General features: G+C 41.5%; 1 protein-coding gene across 2 annotated transcripts in view; it reads left to right on the top strand.

Annotated features, from left to right (window-relative positions):
* Positions 1–22,924, top strand: part of PRELID2 (PRELI domain containing 2) — a 96,125-nt gene that overhangs the window by 44,877 nt on the left and 28,324 nt on the right. For both annotated transcript variants that reach the window (XM_069971987.1, XM_069971978.1), the window contains exon 4: positions 4,576–4,736. In XM_069971987.1, the coding sequence (XP_069828088.1) occupies positions 4,576–4,736 (161 nt within the window). The remainder of the gene's footprint in view (positions 1–4,575; positions 4,737–22,924) is intronic.

Below are 22,924 nucleotides of genomic sequence, written 5' to 3'. Positions count from 1 at the left end.
ATAATTTCATCTGTAGAGGAAGGCTGTTCTAACTAGGATCACCAGATGAATGACAGCTTGCTCAGCTCCGATTGGCTGAGCAAGCTGTTAGCCATTTGAGTCGCTGAACGGAGGGGGTGGGAGTTTTGAACAGCTGAACCAGAAATCAGTGAATCGGTGATCGGCGCGTGGCAGGGTCCCAGAAAGGACGAATTTCAAGCAGTGACAGTCTCTACAGTGAGGGTAAGTATAAAAATTAGCTCCGTTTTTTTTTTCCCCTGCCATAGTTGTCCTTTAAGGAGCCTTTTATCCTGTTATATTACCTTATACTGCGGGCCATGTGATAAATTAATGTTGTAATAGGCTCCTTATGGCAAACCTACCACAATTATGCAAATGGCCATAAAAAGAAAACATGGACAAAAACACACTACTACAAACACAGCCTAAACAAGGACCGATCTACTAGATCAGAGCTTGTATCATGCACGAGTAATGATCTGTATAATCATGGTCACGTGCCTTATAATTTCAGTCCATGGATGGCCTAACCAATCTACATTTACTTCTGAGCTTCAGGCTGTTCAAGGACCTATTAGTCACCCAATTGCTTAGAGACTTCTTATGCTGCATCTTTACATTTGCATTACGAGCGTGTTCTGAATGTGGCCAAAACCAGCCCCCCGTATTTTTTCACTAATAGGCATGTGGTGTTGCCAATAATCCTAGCAACATTGCTTGGCTATTCGTGAAAAAATAGGGGAGTAAGTTTCACACGCTTTCTGATCACAAATGAGCAAAGGCGGCCAGATACTAGCAGACACCTTGAATGAAGCCCAAGACTGTGGATGTAGCATTGAATCTGGGCTCCTTTCAGTAGTAAAATAGGATTAGCTCATCAGATTCTATGTACGTTTTAAGCAAGACTTTGGCAGCAAAGTGGTTAAACAAGTGTGGGTGAGACTATAAGTATGGCTCAGTTACTTTGTGATTAAGCAAAGGCAGAAAATATTTTTCAACCCAAGCTAACATTTACTTACTAAAAGCAATTTTTCTCATGGTCTGTCAGAAGAATTCATTTTAAGTGTTATTAATTTTCTGGGGAGATCTGCATGTTGTATGTAATGTATAAATGTCATTTCTTCCTATGAGCCTGTACATTAAAGCATTCTCACACAATGGAGTAGCAGGCTTGAAGGCATTTGTTTAATAATTGTTCTGCCTTCCTTTCTGCTAAGATCGGCGTGAAACTAACCATTGTTTTATAGAAAAAGGAACTAGGTTGACCAGTAAAGGGTAGTACAGTGAGTGGGAACCTTTCAGAGAGAAACTCCAGGGTATTTCAATAAACTTCAGTACTTTGTGATAAAGACCTTGAAAATCAATGTGTTCAATATGTTTTAATGGCGCACATTTATCACTGTACATTTCTGTGCTTTTGAACTCGCCATCCTTTTGTTTGGGCTTGTTTTTATAACTCCTTTTGTGTAGCGCACATCATCATTCCTCAAGCTTTGGTAAATGTTGCACGTGTACACACGGCTTTTCATGTGAATTCTGCTTTTTCTTTTTTAAGGGCTTCAGAAATCCAATGATAACAATAAAACATCAATTTTATATGTGAAAACTTTATACATTTAGGGAACAACTGGAAAGTACAATTTTTTAAGAGAACTAGATTTTTTTTTCTCCCCTGAAATCTTTTTTAGCACTTAAGACTTTTTTTTTTCTCACATCTGTTTCTAAAAAACAAAAAACAGAACATCTCTTACATGCCAGGCGTGAAAGGTGTCTTACAGACTCTACTGGGTTTCAGGCATGGTGTCTGGCATTTTTGACTCAAAAACATCTTTGGGTTGTCCCAGGTCTTTACTTTTTGCTCATCGGATTCTTAATATTGCTGGGTCTCTTTAGTTTAAAGGGAGACTGTCACCTGAAAATTGAGTAACCAGATTGGGGTCTTGGTAAAAGGTCAAATACATTACCTTTCATTTAGCTGCCTGTCCTAAAAATACTGTTTTAGGGTGGGTTCACTCATAACAGATCCTTAAAGAGGACCTGTCACCCCCCGTGCTGGGGTGACAGGCTCCCGACCCCCTGTTAGATCTCCCTATACTTACGTGATCCCGCCGGGTCCCGCTTCCTGATGCGGTCGGGTCACGGAGATTTCAGCGCCCGAAGCCCGGCGCGCGTGCTGAGAGATGAGTCCGATACCCATAGAGAATGACGGAGCATCGGACTCCCCATTCATTCTCTATGGGCATCTGACCTTGCTGTCAGCGCGCGCGCCAGGCTTCGGGCGCTGAAATCTCCGTGACCCGACCGACTCAGGAAGCGGGACCCGGCGGGATCACGTAAGTATAGGGGGATCTAACAGGGGGTCGCGAGCCTGTCACCCCGGCACGGGGGGTGACAGGTGTCCTTTAACTGTTGCTTTTAATGAGATTCCATACTCACAGCAGGATTGTCATCCTGCTGCGAGTATGTAAAAGTCAGTCAAGCTGCAGCTCACTGATTGGTTGAGCGCTGGGATGTAATGTATGTACCGGACCACGGGGGGTGAAGGGGGCTGCAGATCTGTTGTGTGTGAACTCACCCTCATGCTGCATTGAAGTGCCAAGGAGGCTGCCCCAGGCAGGTCAGAAATCAGAACTGCCTCGGCCACACATCTTTGGCACTTTGAAACAGTATTTTTTAGCATTTTGCAGTTTCAAAATTTTGAGGTGACAGGTTCACTTTAAGGCTATGTTCCCACTTTGTATGACACTGGCCGTTCCGTGACCCAGCCGGTGTCAGAAAAGATCATCCCGGCCGGTACTGCAGATTCGGCTGGATGATCTTTACTGCCGCCGCATGCTACATTGTGTGAACTGACAGGGTTTTCTGCAGCCACTATTTATTTAATAGCGGCCGAAAATAACTGACATGTCAGTTTCTTGCGGCGCTGCTAGGGTTCCCGGCCGGAGTGTATACTATGTGTATACACTCCGGCCGGGATTTCCTCGGCGGCAGCACTATGTAAGTACCGTTGTAATCCCGGCTGTGATCACTACGGTGCTTATGTAGTGTGAACATAGCCTAAAGCAGTATGGTCTGTATTGTTTACATAGCACTTATTAAGCTCTGTGCATTTGCACATTTTTTTATTCTTTCTGTTTAAACTGTATTTGTGAAGTACAATTAGCATGCTAAAAGTAGTGTATTTATTTATTTATTTTTAAATACCGTATGTGCCTAACTGAAAGTGAAGCTGAATTTTTACACAGCTGTTTACCACTTCCTGGCTGGGTGTGAAATTTACTCACAAAGGTTCTTGTGCATTATAGATACATTTTACAAAATCGAAAAAGGTACAAAGAAACAAAATCAGTCTTTAGACTGAATGATGATTAAATTACAGTACAAGGCGCTTTTTTTTTTTTTTTTTTTGCTTGCTGCAAATTGCACAATGATTCTGGTTTGTTTGCAGAATGATATCTACCACTTTGAACCTTTTTGTTAAACAGATTTTTGTTTAACAGAAAAACCCTGAATTGTTGCCCATGTTAACAGATTGCAGTGCAATTTTCATTCCTCCAGCTGCATAAGAAATGCAGATTGAACCCTTGTTGCTATAGGCAACAAGATCGGGTCTTCTGATTGACAGTTCTGATATATGAGGCTCCTATTGAGTGATATACAGACTATTAAAGGGAATCAGTCAAGTATAATTTACACTTTAAATTGCTGACACTGTTTAGCTCAAGAAGACACTTGGTACTTTTTCATACATCCACCTGTGCTTCTAGAACGTAGAAACATGCTTTTATAGTATAGTATAAAGAGTGAAAAAGGCTTTCCTGAGCTCCTAAAGTGCAGCAAGCTGTAACAATTCCTTGCACCCCCCCCCCCCTTTCCCATCTCTGACCCTGTTTGGAGCTCAGCTTCCATGTGTCAATCAGACAGGGAGGGGAAGCAAGGAGACCTTCCAGATTGCAGCTTTTCAGGATCCCAGAAAAGCCTCTTTGACTTCTTGGGCCAGATAATAAAAGCATTTCTCTACATCCTGGAAGCACAGCTGGATATATGAGAGGTACCACATCTCTCCTTCACCTAAGAACTATTTAACAGTCTCAGTAGTTTGGAACGTAAATTACAGCTCACAGATTCACTTTAAATACCTTGCTTTAGGGTGTGTAGTTGTTCACAGGTTCACGAACTATATAAGCATGCCTAGTCTGTCTTACATCAGTACATGATGCAAGCCTAATCCTTTACAGGGTATCCTCAGTGTGATGGTTGATGGATTTATCAGGGCACCCAATGCTTTTATGCAGTGTTGTGTTTATGGTTTTTCTGCTTTTGAAATGCACATATAAACCCTGCTGCCATATTATAAGATATAAATGGGGAAGATTTATCAGAACAAATGCAAAGCAGAAATGGAGCAGTTGCCCATCGGTCACGTTGCAGCTCTATTTATATTGAGCATTTTCTGTTTTGCTAAATCCCCCTTTTGGCTGTGTTGTATTAAAGGTAGAAATAAACAGATTATCATCATCCAGGGTTTCTCTTCTACAGACTGTACTTCATTAAGCTTTTTCTGTTTATCCACAGTGGAGCATCCTGAAGGTAGGAAATGTATATCTAGAAGAAGAGTCATGGCTGGACATGAAAGAACGTGTGATGAATCTAAAGAGTCGATGCCTAACTTGGGCCCAGTATGCATCAATGAATGAGGAGTCTGTGTATCGGGAAAGCAAACATAATTCCAATTGGTAAGAAATATAATCTGACTGGTCATGCAAATGTATGGGAGCAGCAATATCAGAGGCAGCAGTCCTAAGGAATGTTGTCTATATTAATGGGTTTTTAGTTATTAGTAATAATTGTACATTAATTTTCCATTCAGAAATGCAAATCATCAGAATTGATAGACCTGGAAGGTACACTTTTTTTTTTTCTTTTGTCGGAAAGGCAAACCTTATGAAAATGTTTTCTTTCTCCAGATTGCTTTATTTGCTTCAGTCCCTTCCAGTTTATCTACGACTAAAGAGAAGAAAAGCCCTTAACAAAGCGTTCTGCACATTTATATGGAATAGTAGAAAGTCCTGCATCAGTTACCATATTCCACATGAGTACAGAAGTAACTGGGGGGCTTAAAGGGTACCTGTCTTTATAACATTCAAAATCTAAATCAACAGTAGTATTGAAATTAAGCAGGGGTCTCAAACTCAATTTACCCGGGGGCCGCTGGAGGTAGAGTCTGGGTGAGGCTGGGCCCCATCAGGGTTTCCACAAGAAAAGCTCTTACAAAAACATTCCAATGTCATCAAATGTTTTTATTTTTTCATCTGTTAAAACCACATATAGTTGCTGACTAGAGAAATGTAATTATTATTATTATTCAGATTCAAATGTCTGTATTGACAGTTCCTTAACACTTAACTTTCCGAACATGAATGGAACATTGAACATAAACTTCTGAATGGAACATGGCTTCTTCTGCCTACTTCTTGCTGCCAGAGATCTGTCAGCGCTTACTCTAGCATAGCCGAGCCACATTTGGCTTAAGGGAGGAAGCAGTTGAGACCCTCAGTAGGGCTTGAAGATGCTCATCAGTAAGTCTGGACCTGTACTTGGACTTATTAAAGTTCAAGGTAGAGAAGAGCTTTTCGCACAAATATTTGCTCCCAAAAAGACACATGGTCCACTTGAACATTCGTGAAAGCTCAGGGAAGCTGGAGGGGCAATTCCCTCAAAATTGCCTGAGCTTGTCTGCTTTTCCACTCACCTCCCTAAACTTGGCTTTGAGTTCAGAGTTGCACTGCAGGTCAGTGAGCTCCATTTGATGCACAGGAGGGGCATCTTGCACATCAAAGGAGAAGGGGTCCGCAAAAATTTGAAATGTCGCTCTGTGCGTCTTAAAGTCTGCAAATCTGTGATCAAATTCCTCCTGTAGCATGCTGGGAAATAGCAAAGGTTTGTCTGAGAAAGCTGGGCTTTCCATAGCATAAGTTTTGTAGAGAATGCTCTGACGTTGTCATAGGCCTTGTTGCCCCTGGCCTTGTAACTTCTTATTCAGTACATTAAGCTTATGTGTGATATCAACCATCAACCCCTTCTGTTGCCGCCTGGCTCCCGCTCTGTATACATTACCTGTCCTCGCTGCACAGGGTCCCGGCGTACTGCTCTCCCGCCCGGCCAATCAGTGTGTTGCCCTGCCGCAGCCACTGATTGGCCGGGCGGGAGAGCAGTACGCCGGGACCCCGTGCAGCGAGGACAGGTAATGTATACAGAGCGGGAGCGCTGCGGCAGCTGAAGGGGTTAAGCGGCCAGCGGAATTACATACATGCAGCGGTCGTTCAGACCGCTGTGTGTATATAGTGAAAGTGATCTGCCAGGACCTAGCCGACTCGGAGCGTTATTAACACTGCGAGTCGGTACGCAGCCAGGAATCCCTATTACATGAATACAGACAGCTGCTATCAGATTCCTTCCTTTCAGCCTGCACTACATAGAGCACAGAGAGCACAGTGTCAGTGACACAGGGCCGCACTTACAGTAAAGTTACCATTGAGGTGGGGGCCGCAAACTAGTGTCCAGAGGGCCGCAGTTGGCCCGCGGGCCGCGAGTTTGAGACCCCAGAAATAAAGCATGTATGCAATTTACATTCATTATTATTTTTTAGTCACCATACTTTAAAACAAAGCTATACTTACTGGTATCCAGGTGCAGTCTCCTGAAGGCAGATCAATGCATCTGTTAATCTCATGACTGCCTTCTCTGTAAGAGCACAGATGACCTGGACTTCCTGCGTTTGGTCTCTTTTTATCAGTCAAGACTAAAAAGCTGCCTTCAGAAGACTGGACCTGGATAAAAATAAGAATAGTTTTGTTTAAAAGCGTGTTAACAACAACAAAAAATATATAATGTAAATTGCAAACATGCTTTATTTCCCCTTCCCTGTAGATTTTGATTTTGAAAGAGATAGACAGTGTCAGTTTAACCAAAGATTAATCTATAAAATTAAGCTTTTAACATGAGGACTTTGCAAGAGTATTTCAACGTATCTTACAAAAGATACGTTGGAAAAACTTGCCCTTCATCCAATATGGCAGCTTTCAAGATGACCTGTTCCGGACGTAAAAAATAAGCCCCCTCACCCATTACTTGGGGTATTTAGATATGTCCTTTTCCCTTTTTGTTTCTGAAATGCAATGGTGTCCTGATACTTTTGACCCTGGATGATATATGTTAGCTGCTAAGAATTATTAACAAATTTGTGTGATATATTTGCTATCGGCTGGGTTCACACTATGTTTTTTGCTCTCTGTTTAACGGAAAATAATGAATGAAACAATCAAATGCACTCGTGTATGTCCTTATGGGCCTGTTTTTCAATTGACTTCCATTAAAAAAAGATCAAAACGGATGTGTTTTTTAAAAGGTGGTAAACCAAAGTGTCTCAGAATGGGGTAACTTCTCTAAAGTACTTTGGGAAGGGTTCTTTTATATAGGATGAGTATTTCAAAAGTTGTATTCAGCCTTGCCGAGAATAGTCGTACTGAAACCTATAACTACGTATTAATAAAGCTGAAAATTGCATTTAATGAAACTAATAAAAGCTTAGACATCTGTGATAAAGCGGTAGCAGTGTGACCATGAAATTACATTGAGCAGTACAGTTCTGTGATCACGATGGCACAATGTTTTGCCAGCTGAGATGTTTTGTGCAAAAGAATTATGAGGTCTACAGGGGATGACAGCCTATCTCTAGAATAAACGCAGAGCTGGAGGTCTATTCAAGAGAGACATTTAGTTAATAGGACAGTATATTAGTAATGTCTCTCCATATAAGCCACATACCCGTCGGGAATACCAGGGGAAATGTCACAACGAGGAACAAAGGAAATCCTCTTACCCCTCCAGTACTATAATTTAGATGGAAATGTGGTACACATCATTGTAGTATATTTGCTTTAAGCAATAACACAGAAGTGCTTATCAACAGAACAACACAAGTACCAATAGCATATCGGAATTTACTAATGAATACAGTTAATGTAGTGAAACTAATATTAGTATCTGTGTGAGTAGTATACATTGGTAAAGGCAAACTACAGTGTGATTAAACTGATGGTTAATATTTATACCCTAGATGTGCTAAAGGAGCTTTGTGATGGCTGTTTAAGTGGCTACAATGATACATAGCACATTTCTTACAAAAAAAAAAGATCCTTGTCTTCTTACTTGTCTGCTTACATTCTGGGGTTAAATACTTTAAGATAATTTTTTTTCCCTGTTTTTTTAATGCAAAGTTTTAAGATAGCACGTCTTTGCTCATGAACAGTGTCCCGGTTATGAGCGCACTTTGAATTTGAGCGCACTAGGAATTTGATTTGGTTTAAAGCTGAATCCCTCACTCATTAAGGTTTAAATACTAGATGGTAAGCAGTCATGTCATATTCTTATATCGCTGGTTTAGCCCCAGTAGTTACATGTACTGACCATGTTCGCACAGTCAGTCCGAACAGCAGAGCTGCAGTATAAGCCAAAGGAGAGCATTTCAGAGCCAGCACCTAGAGCCAATGAGGACAGAGCCAGCACCTAGAGCCAATGAGGACAGAGCCAGCACCTGGAGCCAATGAGGACAGAGCCAGCACCTGGAGCCAATGAGGACAGAGCCAGTACCTAGAGCCAATGAGGACAGAGCCAGCACCTGGAGCCAATGAGGACAGAGCCAGTACCTGGAGCCAAGTCTGACTAGGGGACTTGACCTTGCAGTCACATGATTACCAGTATAACATACTGCATTACTATTCCTCTGTGGTTGGTAATTACCACAGCATCTATGCAAGAGCCTGCATCACTTGTCATGCCAAACATGTAGCGCAGGCTGCAGGAGGTACTTGCTAATAGCGCTGTACTTGTATTGTAAGTGACGGGTTAACGTACTGTAACAAGACATACTGTTGTCTCATTATTGTGTTACATCTTCTTAGACTTGCACATAGTAGTTGCACATAGTTGAAATTTTGTGTATTGAAACAAAATTTTTGTTTCCTTAGCAGGCAATTCCTACAACGTGTAGCTGTGTTCACACAATACAGTAATCTCATGGTAACATTGCAGTTGTTCGCTGTTAATTTCCAAAATGTGTCTATAATGCAGAGTTTTGCTGCAATTTTGGAAACCATGAAAAAACCCGATTCCAATACTTACTGTAGATCAGTCATGTCAAACTCTGGCCTACTGAGCTTTTCCATTGCTGTATTAAATCTGGCCCACCTGGCGTTGCAGCAGATTATAATATGGGTGGTCCAGACAGCCACTCGGACTGGCTACTATATAAGAGACTATTTGGAGGGCTGGCTACTATATAAGAGACTATTGGGAGGACTGGCTACTATATAAGAGACTATTTGGAGGGCTGGCTACTATATAAGACAATATATTCTAAGCCTATTGGAGAGAGCTTGCTATTATATAAAACTACGGTGGATGGTATTATATAAGAGACTATTTTAGGGACTGGTGTCTTTATAAGAGACTATTGGGGAGGGCTGGCTACTATATAAGAGACTATTTGGAGGGCTGGCTACTATATCAGAGACTATTTTAGGGACTGACTTCTATATAAGACACTTGGGGTGGGTTGGCTACTATATAAGAGACTTTTTGGAGGGCTACTATATTGAGCACTATTAGGTGTGCTGGCTTCTATATGGGTCACTATTGGGAGGGCTGGTTACTATGTGGGGCTCTAACGGTAGGCCTGGCTAGTATGTGGGGCACTATGGTGAGGGGGCTACCACATAGGGCACAATTATAGGATTACCTACTGCTTGAGGGATATAACGGGTAACTACCATGTGGTCTTGCTGGTATTGATATGAATATTACTGTGACATGTACCACCTGCCTAAACATTGATTCAGACCAAGTACACCTCTTAATGGCAATGTAAAGCCCCTATTCCACGGGGCGACTATGAGGAGCAAACGAGCGCTATTGGCCACTAATCCGCGCTAATCCACGCGGCAGCGAGCGGGTGAGTGTGGGAGGGGCAACGGGGAGATACGGAGGGGCAGCCCATAGAGGATAGTGTCGGTCTGCTGCCGGCGCTCCTATTCCATGGAGCGACGGCAGCAGATCGCTGCTATATCAGTCACTTGTTTTTCAACATGTTGAAAAACTACTGCAACGATCAGCCAACATGAATGATGTCGGCTGATCGTTGCCTTCTATTTCACGGGACGAGTATTGGCTGCAACCGCCTATAATCGTTCCGTGGAATAGGGACTTTACTCCCTAAAATAGCATTTCAGAGGGATAAAGCACTCTCCCAAACTATACAAATTGTTCAGCAATGGTTTGGGGAACACAACAAAGAATTCAAGGTGTTTACTTGGCCTTTACATCCTCAGATCTTAAACCGATTAAATATCAATGGGATGTGCAGGAAAAACAAGACCTGACCTGATTAAGACCTGATGGATCTCTGTTTAATATCTTTGTGTCAGATACCACAGTTCATATTCAGACGTATTGTGAAGTCCACATAATAACAGGTGAGAGTAATGTAATGGGGTGTTTACACAGACAGATTTATGTGACAGGTAATTAAAGCCAAAGCCAGAAATGGACTTGAAAAGAGGAGACATCTCAGTCTTCCCTTTATGACCTTTTCTCTATTTATAGTCTGTTCCTGGCTTTGGCTTCAATAATCTGTCTGATATCTACACAGTAATAGGCAGAATTTATTGCTATGGCTGGTGTGTGTGAATCTTAAAAAACTATATTATATACACATTAGATGCTTTGGCACAGTTTATTGTATAGCTGGGCTTATTGTTCTTTTATGAGTGCAGAAGAGACTTAGATTTGAGACATTTTGTTCAGCATTTCAATGGATGTAAAAATAGGCCACATAAATCATGAAGGATTTATTAACAATGACCATGTTCCCTTGTACTGATGTGAAATGAGGAAAATTCTGTATTATAAAACCAGTTGAGGAAAGTAGCAGTGCTATTAATGTGTAACACCAAAAGGTGACCGCACCTTTCCTGTAGCAGTCTGTTTAACAGCTAGAGAAAAAGTTAATGGCACCCAAAATAAGCCGGTAACTAGGTCATCTCTCAGGAGAGAATTTATGAACACTGCGTCAGGAAGACGTCCACAAAAAGGTCCAGATTTTGGGGCGGGGGTGGAGCGTGGGCATCAAGCCCATCTGACGATCTGGGCATACATCGTCAAAAATCAGCACCTTTTTTCACACCAGCCTCAAATTCACTGGCTTTACCGAGGTGCGTGCACCTCTCTAAATCTGGTGTAGGCCATGGGGGTTTATGCTAGATCAGTATCCGCGAGACAAGTATGCGAGTCTTGATAACTGCATCCCTCAGTAGGGGGCTCACATTCATTAGTGAGATTCTCCATAAGGGTGCCCACACACTTGGTGTTTTTTTTTTTTTTGGGGGGGGGGGCATTTTTGACTTGATGTGTGAATAAGCATTTTAGTGGTTTATGCGCTTTGTGTGCACCAAGATGGCTGAACTTCCTTTTCCTCTGCATCACATAGTTGCAGGACCAAAAGGGTACAAAAATGTCAGGAAAAAAAACCCATACACACAGCAATGGTGGTTTTTAGAAGACCAGAACATTCACATTGAAGTCTATTGAAGAAAAACGCCATCCCAAAAAATGCCATGTGTGTAAGGCATATCATAAACTTCCATTGATTTCCAGCTAACATCTGGCCACTGGTGTTTACCCCCCCCCCCCCCAAAAAAAAAAAAAAAAAAGGCCATGGCTTTTTTTATTGGCATTTTTCCATGATTTTGAGGCAGTGTGAAAGTGTTGACGTACTGACAGTTGTATTGCATTGTCATCAAACCCTAAAGATTGAAATATTGTCCAGAAATATTGACAGGTTAAAATGTAAAGGTTTTTACTTAAACCATCCCTAAATTGTTGGTAGAATTTACAGTGCTAACTGTGTGTTTGCAGAGAGTTATGGTGCATTTACACAGGCAGATTTATCTGACAGATTGTGGAAGCCAAAGTCAGGGATGGATTTGAAAAGAGGAGAAATCTCAGTCTTTCCTTTATGACCCGTTCCCTGTTTATGGTCTGTTCCTGGCTTTGGTTTTAATAATCTGTCAGATAATTCTGCCTGTGTAAACATACCATTAGCGCAGTGCTAGTAAATACCTGGAATACTGAGGGCTCTCCTTCTTCTGCTAATGGCAATAAATAGAAGATAAATACTGAATTATTTTAGTACTTGTTCTCCTGATTCTGTGAGCTCATATGATTAAAATGTCCTGTATACTTCTGCTTATCTGGATACAATACTTATCTATAAGAACTGCTCTTAGGTTTTTCCATTGTTGCCATGAGAGGATGCCACTTGGCTGTCAGCATTCTGCACATTGTCCAGATTAAGCCCTTGGACAGTGTCAGGCAATCATCTGAATTCCATAGTATAAGAGTAATGCAGACCAGGACCAGTCCTTTCATTGCATTAACTTAGCATACAACATTAAAAAAAATTCGAAACATTCCTAAAGTTTTTTTTTTTTATCATAACATCTGTGTTAACCCCTTAATAACAGGAGTCAAAGGGCATTCATAATCCACAACATTTTTCCATTTTGATTCATTCATTGATATGGCTGTATGAGGCCCTGTTGTTTGATGCAGATATTTTCATTTTGGTTTGGAACATTTTAGAGGTACATATAAATTTCAGTAGCATAAATATAGAAAAATACATAAATGTAAAAGTCCACAGCTCCAATAAACATTCCACAGGTTTATTTAGGCATATAAAATATAGGCAAAAACATTAAAAACACCAACGTCTTTCAGAGTGAACCCTCCCCCTCCCTTAATCATGGCTATATCGTAGTACATTAAGCATCCTTTCTATATGCCCAAGGTGCGTGTGCCACCTGGATATACCACCCCAAACAAGGAGGGATTACATATCACATGATACATTGTGTAATAAACAAAAGTTACAGATAAACGACAACATATTCAACAGTGCAATATTTGGAAATCCCATGAGGACAGTATGTGAGTGTTTTCTACCGCAATAAAAGTAAGACAAATCAATCCTATAATTTAACCCTTTTGGGAAGCATGTATCTAGGTCTATCCAGGCGCCTTTCCTTATGCAGAGTAACCAAACCCTATACCCGCCTTTCCCGGGTATGCATACTTTTTCTATAGTCATTACCTGGAGACTAGAAAAAATCCGAGTGCACTCACCGGTGGGTAAAGAAAAAGTATCCTTTATTCGCGCATAGGAGCGCGGTGCGAATTCATGGGGAGAGGGACGCCAACACCTTCCACCAGGGATGACAGCTGTTTCACGCCTACTAATCGGCGCTTCTTCAGATCCCGCCCCTTCGGTCACGTCACTCCATATACTATCCTGGTGTGACGTGTCAGAATAGTGGGCGTTACAATGTGTTTTTTTTTATAAAAACAAGAAAATATCTCTGTTATACATACAAGAAAGTGATATATAAACAAGACAGGTGATCATAGGAACATACTGAGGTCGGTGCGGTCGTTTAGACCTATCTGCCCTTGTGCATTGGTCGCGAGTATCAGCCGCGATTCACATTGGAGTAACTGCCGATTTACATCTCCGTACCCTTTTGGATATATTCGTTTTAGTCCCAGGAACTTGAGATCTCTCACATCTCCTTTATGTTTTTCATTCATGTGGTCTATTAAACGTGGTGCCCCCTGTAGTGTACGTAAAGACCTGACATGTTCGCTGAACCGTTTGTTCATGGGACGAATGGTTTTTCCTATGTAGAAAAATCCACATGTACAGACTAAAGCGTACACTACGAATTTTGTTTTACAATAGATCATGTCGGGTATATTACACGTGTGGCCACCCAAGTTTATCCTTTTACATTGTAGCAAATTCGAGCACCATTTACAGTTGCCACATTTGTAATTGCCGTGTAACTTACTTGGTCCTAAAAAACGTCACAAAAAATACAAGAACAAGGCAGATGAGAAGGCACGTTTTGTTTTTTCTTTCAAATATAGCCCATTAGCAGATACGATACGAAAGGCCGTCTTGGATAACTGGTATATCGTTCGGCATGATCCTCTTTATGCCGAGCTATACACCACTAAACCCATGATTACCTTTAGACGTACCAGGAATATCAAGGATATCATAGTACGTAGTAAATATTCCAGTAAAGAAATGAAAAAGAAAGATGACTGGCTCGGTAATATGTTACACGGCAATTACAAATGTGGCAACTGTAAATGGTGCTCGAATTTGCTACAATGTAAAACGATAAACTTGGGTGGCCACACGTGTAATATACCCGACATGATCTATTGTAAAACAAAATTCGTAGTGTACGCTTTAGTCTGTACATGTGGATTTTTCTACATAGGAAAAACCATTCGTCCCATGAACAAACGGTTCAGCGAACATGTCAGGTCTTTACGTACACTACAGGGGGCACCACGTTTAATAGACCACATGAATGAAAAACATAAAGGAGATGTGAGAGATCTCAAGTTCCTGGGACTAAAACGAATATATCCAAAAGTGTACGGAGATGTAAATCGGCAGTTACTCCAATGTGAATCGCGGCTGATACTCGCGACCAATGCACAAGGGCAGATAGGTCTAAACGACCGCACCGACCTCAGTATGTTCCTATGATCACCTGTCTTGTTTATATATCACTTTCTTGTATGTATAACAGAGATATTTTCTTGTTTTTATAAAAAAAAACACATTGTAACGCCCACTATTCTGACACGTCACACCAGGATAGTATATGGAGTGACGTGATCGAAGGGGCGGGATCTGAAGAAGCGCCGATTAGTAGGCGTGAAACAGCTGTCATCCCTGGTGGAAGGTGTTGGCGTTCCTCTCCCCATGAATTCGCACCGCGCTCCTATGCGCGAATAAAGGATACTTTTTCTTCACCCACCGGTGAGTGCACTCGGATTTTTTCTTATCTTACCTAGTACTTTACGAGTTACTACTGAACTTTGTCCGATCGCTGCACCACACGAGATGGTGGATGTATGAGTGTAAACTTGCTATGCACGCAGCTGGTGAGGCTATTAAGGTGTTAGAAGCCGTAGTAGTGCCGACTCTTTCTATCTATGAATTGATTACCTGGAGACTACTACCGTGTCCCCGGTGGTGATCGACAAAATGTTTTGCGAGACCTGACATGGACTTATGATGTGGAAATCTACAAACAGATTGAGTATCTCCAATGTGTTCCATCAATCTGGCTTAAGCTTGCGTTTAGTGCTACCTACATATTGTAGGTTACAGATAGAGCACTGTGCTAGGTACACTACATATACACTGTTGCAATTTAGGAAAGCCTTTATATCATAAATATGACCTGTAAAAGTAGATGAAGAAGCTTTCCATTTCACACTGTATTTACAAATAGTGTATCTAGACAATGCACACCTGTAGGATCCACAAGTAGTGAGCCAGCTGACAGGTTTGTCAGGTGGCTCACGTAAAATACTAGGAGATAATATATTGCCAAGGGTTTTACCTCTGCAAGCAACAGAGTGCATTCACACGCTGCGTCTCAGAACAACATATAGATATATGTTTACGTAAAATCCATTGTATCTCCTGAAATTGTGGACTATATGGTGTGGAAAACACTAGCTGACTCCTTGGGATTCTCATTCTTATTGTTATTGACCCTGTCTTGCAGATGGAAGTTCCTGTCCTGGCTTTCCACTATGACCTCTGCTCTCCTTACAGTATTTGTGTGCGATATATTCCCTGACAGTTAATCTCCTTGTCAGGTCAGCACACACAGCACTGTAAGACTCATCATCTGAACAGGCGTGTCGTAAATGTAAGAAAAAAAAAATAATGCTTAAAAAATGGATACAGTTCACATTTCATGCTAACCGCCTGTTAATACTTAATCACAACATACTTAATCACAATTTTTCCCCCTGGGATTATTACTTAACAACCTTATTTTAGACCTATAAAGTATTAGCTTATTCCTTTTTTCTAAGTGCATGGACAGTCAGTGGCACCTCTTTATAAAACTGGTGAATCTTAGGCTAGTGCATGTCAAATGCCCTCCTATAATAAACTCCCCTTTTAGGCTTTTCTAGCTTCAGGGCTGACTACAGAAGTTTTCCTCCAGCCCCCGATTAGACCCTTACGATTTAAGGGTTTAATGGCTAGGGTGGGAGGCTGCTCTGATCTCACCCATACTTGGGAGACTACCCCACTTACTGGGACTGCTAGTAACAGCTTCACTTTTCAGAGCAGGAACTGACAAGGAGCCGCAACTACCCTTCACCAAAGAAGTTGGTGCAGACTGAGGACCTGTATTGCACATCATCAATAAATAGTGGGTGGTATCAGAACTGCAGATAAGGCTGCCTATGGCTTTGTAGGCCTCCTAGACTTGAACACTGCTACTTAATAATTTACTGTATTGTGTCAAGTCCCAACAGCAAATACAATAATAAACTACTTAACATCCTCAATTAGCTAAAAACTGACACCACGTTCTGTTCTGTTCATATCTTGTGAGGCTAAAAGGTGTTGTCCGGCGAAAATCTTTTTCTTTCAAATCAACTAGTTTCAGAAAGTAAAATATATTTGTAATTTACTTTTATTTAAAAATCTCAAGTCTTCCCATACTTATCAGCTGCCGTATGTCCTGCAGGAAGTGGTTTATTCGTTTCAATCTGACACAGTGCTCTCTGCTGCAACCCTGTGTCTGGGACAGGAACTGTCCAGAGCAGGAGAGGTTTTCTATGGGGATTTTCTGCTGCTCTGTACAGCTTCTGTCTCAGACATAGATGTTAGCAGAGAGCACTGTGTCAGACTGAAAAAAAACATTTCCTGGAGGACATATAGCAGCTGATAAGTATGGGAAGACTTGAGATTTTTAAATTGAAGTCAATTACAAATCTATATAACTTTCTGAAACTAGTTGATTTAAAAGAAAAAGATTTTCGCTGGACAACCCCTTTAAGAGTGCCTTCACACGTACCGTATCGCTGCGTTTTTAACGCTGCGTTTTTGGTGCGTTTCTTACATGCGCGTTTTGATTTTCACATGATTTTCATGTGAAAATCAAAACTCGCATGTAAAAATCGCACCAAAAACACAGCGATACGGTACGTGTGAAGCTACCCTAAGCCTCACAAGATATGAACAGAACAGAACGTGGTGTCGGTTTTTAGCCAACTGAGTATGTTAAAGGGCAACTCTGGCGTTTTTCTTTTTAGATTATTTAACACACATTACAAAGTTATATAACTTTGTAATGTGTCTAAATAACCTTTTTTTCCCCCGTACCGCCGGAGTTGTCATTTAAAGGGGTTATCCAGCATGGGGGTTATTTTTAGATCTGGCCGGGGAGGAGGTGGCTGAAAGAAAAGACGTCCACTCACCTCCCCAGTTCCAGCGGTGGGTCCCGCATCGCGACGCTCTGGTGCCTGGTTCCCGGCCGCTTCCTGGTGTCTGACGGTTGCCCGAGACGTGACGTCTCAGGTCCGCTCAGCCACTCAGTGAAGGGGGCGGGACCTGCCACTGGAACCGTGGAGGTGAGTGGACGTCTTTTCTTTTAGCCACCTCCTCCCCAGCCAGATCTAAAAATACCCCCATGCTGGATAACCCCTTTAACTAGTTTATTATTGTATTTACTGTTGGGACTTAATTTGAAAGAAAAAGTTTTTTGCTGGATAACCCCTTTAAAAACTCTCAACTATTATGAATATAGTTGCAATGAACCATGGCTAGTTCTTCCTAGTCATCCACTGAGTGTAAAGGAAACTATTCTCTTACCTTGCAGGTGCCTGTGCTTTGCTGGAAGGCACATTCTGGAACAATAAATAGAAGACACCGCATATTTTTTTTTCTCTTTTGCCATTCATGGGGCCTAGTAATGTGTGTGTGTATACTGTCTGTTTATGTCTGCATGCTAAGCACAGTTTAGTGAAATTGCTCTTTTAATGCTTTTCGCTTATACGCAATATTTTTTCCTGTCATATCTTTCTTTTGCTCTGAATTCTTCTTTCAGGTGATGCAGTCGTTGTCAATCTTCCACATATTTAGGCTGCTTCTTAACAGTTGTATTGATTGCACAATTGTGCTCCTGTTCCCCAAATTATACCTTATGAGCAGTGGTGCCTAGAATAATATCTGCAAATCTTATTTTACATGCCTAAGAAAATGCTCACGGTTGGAAAGAGCTGCTTGTGATGATAATGTTTATGTAACAGTGGCCATTTACTAGATAGCAAATACAACATGGATCAATGTAATTTTAGAGTCCTTTTTGAAGTTACCTTGGTTTCTTCCCTTACAATTACCATGCAATTCGCCGAATGATACAAAGCACAATAATCACCTAGCAGAATTGGAACATATATTGTTTATGTCACAAGTGGAGGAGCTGCACTGGGTGTGAATGTGCTGTGAATTTTTAAATGAATATCTGCACCTTTTTAATTTGTCTTTGGAACAAAGCTGCTTTTTTTTTCTTGAAGACAAAGCCTGCAAAATGGTTTTCTATAAAACTTGTTTGAGAACAAAAAAAAAGAGACGACAGAGACTCAAATTTAATAAGTTGAATGAATTAAAGGTAGAGGAAATGGATTGTTCATAAAAAAAAAAAAAGTTGATGAATGAAAAAAAGAGAATTTTTGTCATTTGAAGAAGCTGTCGTCATTGTTATCTATTAGAAATGAGCGCTAGCTGAGTATGCTCGAGTCTGATCATTCACCATTTGAATACCAGTGGCTGGAGAATTAAGATGCAGCCCTAGGGAGTCCTGGAAAACAGGAATACAGCCTAAGGCTAAATTCACACACATCGGATCCGCAATGGATTTCACGCTGTAAAATCCACTGTGGATCCCTTGCCTGTCATTTTGAATGCGAATACATACTGGCAGCGGAAAATGTCACCCCGCTGCGGGTATGTAGGTGACAGCCCCCTTAACGTCTGGATGTCCCGCTTAGCCAACCAGTGGATGCGGTGGGGCAGTGCACTGATTGGCTGAGCAGGGCATCCAGCCGGGATCCCCCAAAGCAAGCCGGATTGTGGAGCAGGTGCAGTATGGGGGGTTAAGGGGGCTGTCACTTACATATATGCAGGGAGATGTCAATCCCGCTGCAAGTATGTATTCAAAATAACAGGCAATGGATCTGCAGCGGATTTCACTGCAAATTTGCAGTGTGAAATCTTCTGTGGATCCGGTGTGTGTGAATTTAGCCTTAGGCCATATTCACACAACGTAAAAAAAAATAATAAACTGCTATTTTTGCAGATTGCAGCAACGACCGTTGTTTATTGACAGCGGTTAGCTGCATTTGTTTCTATGGAACACCGGCTGCATTGTAAATACTCTGTAAGCGGTGCTGCTGTTGTTCTCTGCGTCGCACAAAAACCTGTCATTCTGAAAAACTGAATTGCGGCCGTACAAAATAGTCTGTGCACACAATGGATAGTATAGCCCCCGGCAGTGCTATTCATTGTATGCTATGGTTAATTGGAGTACTGGCACAGATGAATGCGCCCACATTTCAATTAAGAGAAAGTGATGTTCACCTGGCCATTTGGCCAGGTGAACATCACAGAGCGGCTGGTGTTTGAGATGGCCGTGTCAAACACCAGTCAGTCTCATGCCACGTGTGAACGTGGCCATAGGCTGTATCCATGTTTTTCCAGACTCCCTAGGGCTGCATCCAACTTATATATGCTTCTGATAACAGGTGATCTCTATAGGATTTTTTGGCTCAGTGGGCAATTTGAAAACGACAGCGTTTGAGGATTTATGTACATGGCTAAAAAACAAAACCAAAGGAAGAACATTGAGTGCTCTGAAGCAACACTGTATATCACTAAGTCAGTTACACTTCAAGGATATCAGTCCGTCCAGTTAGGATTAGGACGCATAAATGATTGTGAATGTCTTTCACGTGCTTTGTTTCGAATGCAAGTGACAACAGGTACACTGGAGCAGGAACAGCAGGACAACCCCCACCCCCCCCCCCACCCCCGGCAAAAAAAAAATATATATTTTTTTTATCCTTATCCTTCCTGGCTGATTCTTCTCTAGTTTTGTATTTTGCTAGCATCCTAATCAGTACTGGTAGCATGAAGCAGTGTCTGAAGCCAAGTTGAGTTATTCTGGTGGTCCAGCTCTTCCAGGCGCTATGCTGTTGCAAGCAAGTCTTGAGCCCATGAAGCAGATACAATGACATGGGCAGTTACACATAGAGAGCTATGCAGGAATGAAGAAGAGAAGCCTTCCAGGAACACAACAAATGTCTACTCCTTTGTGCAGATGAGGAAACATTTAAGGAATTTTATCTGTGTATTCTGGAGAAAAGAAGGACATGACCAAAACCTTTAAATATTTTTAAGGCACAAAATAGGATTTAGAAAAGAAGTGTTTTTAATAAAAATCTGAACCCAAGAGTAGGAGGATTGAAGTTGTTTGGTTTAAAGATCAGAAGCAACATAAGACTTTTTTTTATTTTTTACTAAGAATAGTAGATGCTTGGAACAAACTTCCAGCAGATGTGATTGGTAAATCTACAATAACTGAAAGCAAAGATGCCTGAGATAAGGATGTATTTATCCTGAGATAACAGGAGAGGAAATACTAAAAGGGCAAACTAGATGGACCAGGTCTTTTTCTGCTGATCTAGTTTCTAAAAGAAAAGTAAAAGGAGCTGCACTGTCCGAGCCCAACAAAAAGACCTCCAGCAGTGTGCATGTATTGACCAACCTGTAAGAAACAAGTTCTTTGAGCGTGTCATGAGGATTTAACATCCTTCAGTGGGACCTGTGCTCACAGTTCAGCATTGTGCAGCTCAATTGGCAGCTGTAGGGAATTGTCTAGAATGGTCAGGTGATGGATGATGTCATAGGCAGCATAATGTTCACCATGACTTTCAAAGTGTCTTTCTTACCTCTCATATGCTCAGTGTCCACCTCCTCTTACCTACTCTTATCTAGTAGGTAAGAAAGACACTTTGAACAACATGTTGAACATAATGCTGCCTGCAGCATAATTCAGCACGTCCACTTTGGCATTGGTTCAGTGATGGTCTTGGGAGTCATATCCTTGGAGGATTGCACAAACCTCTATGTGATAGCCAGTAGAGATGAGCGAACCGGGTTTGGGTTAGAGTTGATCCGAACCCGAACGTTCGGTATTTGATTAGCTGGGGCTGCTGAACTTGGATAAAGCTCTAAGGTTGTCTGGAAAATATGGATACAGCCAATGACTATATCCATGTTTTCCACAAAGCCTTAGGGCTTTATCAAAGACATTGATGCCATTGACTGGCCCTTGTGTTCCCAAGAACTGAATCCAATTGAAAATCTCTGGAATGTTATATTTCAGTGCAATCCATCCATGCCGCCAAGTAGCTGCCAGGTGGTGTATTTTGAATGTTGGTATGGGTATATATACTGTGTGTGTGTGTATATATTTGTGTGTTTCCCTGAAAATAAGACCCGTGTCTTATAATAATTTTTTGCCAAAAGATGCGTGAAGTCTTATTTTCAGGGGATATCTTATTTTTCCAAGAAGAAGATTTAACGTTATGCACAGCAGGAACAGAACATGTGGTAAAGCGTCTTCCAGCCACCAGTGGGAGCTCAGCTCACCAGGGACAGTGCACTGTATAGTTGCAGGCGATGGGAAAACGGCAGACTCAGACTATGTGCAGCTCTACATCTGGCAATAGGGGACAACAGGGATGGCAGCAGGTGAAGGGCCTCTCGATGCCTTGTCTGCACATTTACAAGTGACTGCTGCAGACGGGAATATTGGGGTTGGCAGCAGGTGACACCAGGTGTCTTCATGTCCTACATGCAGCTGCTTTGCAATGGACGGTGAAGATAGGGGACAACAACGGTGGGCTAAAAAGAATCACAGCTGCATGCCCTGGTGTTCTGTTCTGTGGGCAGGCCTCCAAACAAAGACTATGCTAGGTATTACTTTAGGGGGAGGCCTTTTATTTAGCAATTCTGCAAAAACTCTACTAGTTTTTTTTACAGTTACAGAAAACAGAGAATCTTTTCTGGAAAATCTGACATCTGTAAAGATGTCAGATGTCAGATTACCTGTGGGTACCAGTATAGAATATTTTTTGTGCCAATTTCCTGTCAACCAATATAGGAAACTGCTAAGTTCTCTAAGGCTTTGTTCACACAGTGTAAAAATAAGTGCAAAACAACGGCTCTCATTAACGGTCAAGTTTAATAATAACAGCCGTTGTTTTGATACAACGGACATTATTTGCACTTATTTTTACATTGTAAACTGCATTTGCTTTGTTAATCATGGCATTTCTTTTTTGTGGAAAAAGTAAAGGAACTTACAATTAAAGTGTTCATTATGGTCTATTTATCTGAATCGGACTTTCTGAGACCTCGTAGCATTTTGTCAGAAGCTGCCGGGTGTTCTGTATCAGACACTTTAATTAAAGTCCCATGTGAGAAACAATTAGGACAGAGCCTCTGTACGTTACTAGTCAATAATTCAGAAGATGAATCTCATTAATAGACTTCTCTTCATGACTGTGTCATTGTAATGGTGCCTTCTTACATGGTTTTTCTACAGTGATCGATAACAGATCAATATTCTCCAGTAAATTGCCATTTGCACATCTTCCTGCAAAAGATAACAACTTGTGTTGATGAATTAAGTGAGGCGGGTGCACAGCATCTAATTCTATGTATACGTTTCTTTCATTCTGGTCTGCTTGATGAGCTTTGCTGTTAGTATTTCATTTTAATTTAAATTGTCACTGTCACTACGCAAGTTAAAAATAAAACTTTCTCTCTAAGCAGTCCTTCCCCTGGGCAGTTTTCCTTTCAAATTTGGCGCCTTTCGCCATTGCTGTAGTCAGATAAAGCCCCTGGCGT

Source organism: Dendropsophus ebraccatus, chromosome 1 (assembly GCF_027789765.1).
Source record: "Dendropsophus ebraccatus isolate aDenEbr1 chromosome 1, aDenEbr1.pat, whole genome shotgun sequence".
NCBI classification, from domain to species: Eukaryota; Metazoa; Chordata; class Amphibia; order Anura; family Hylidae; genus Dendropsophus; species Dendropsophus ebraccatus.
The sequence above is the reverse complement of the archived record's forward strand: the minus strand, read 5'-3'. Positions and strand labels throughout refer to the sequence as shown.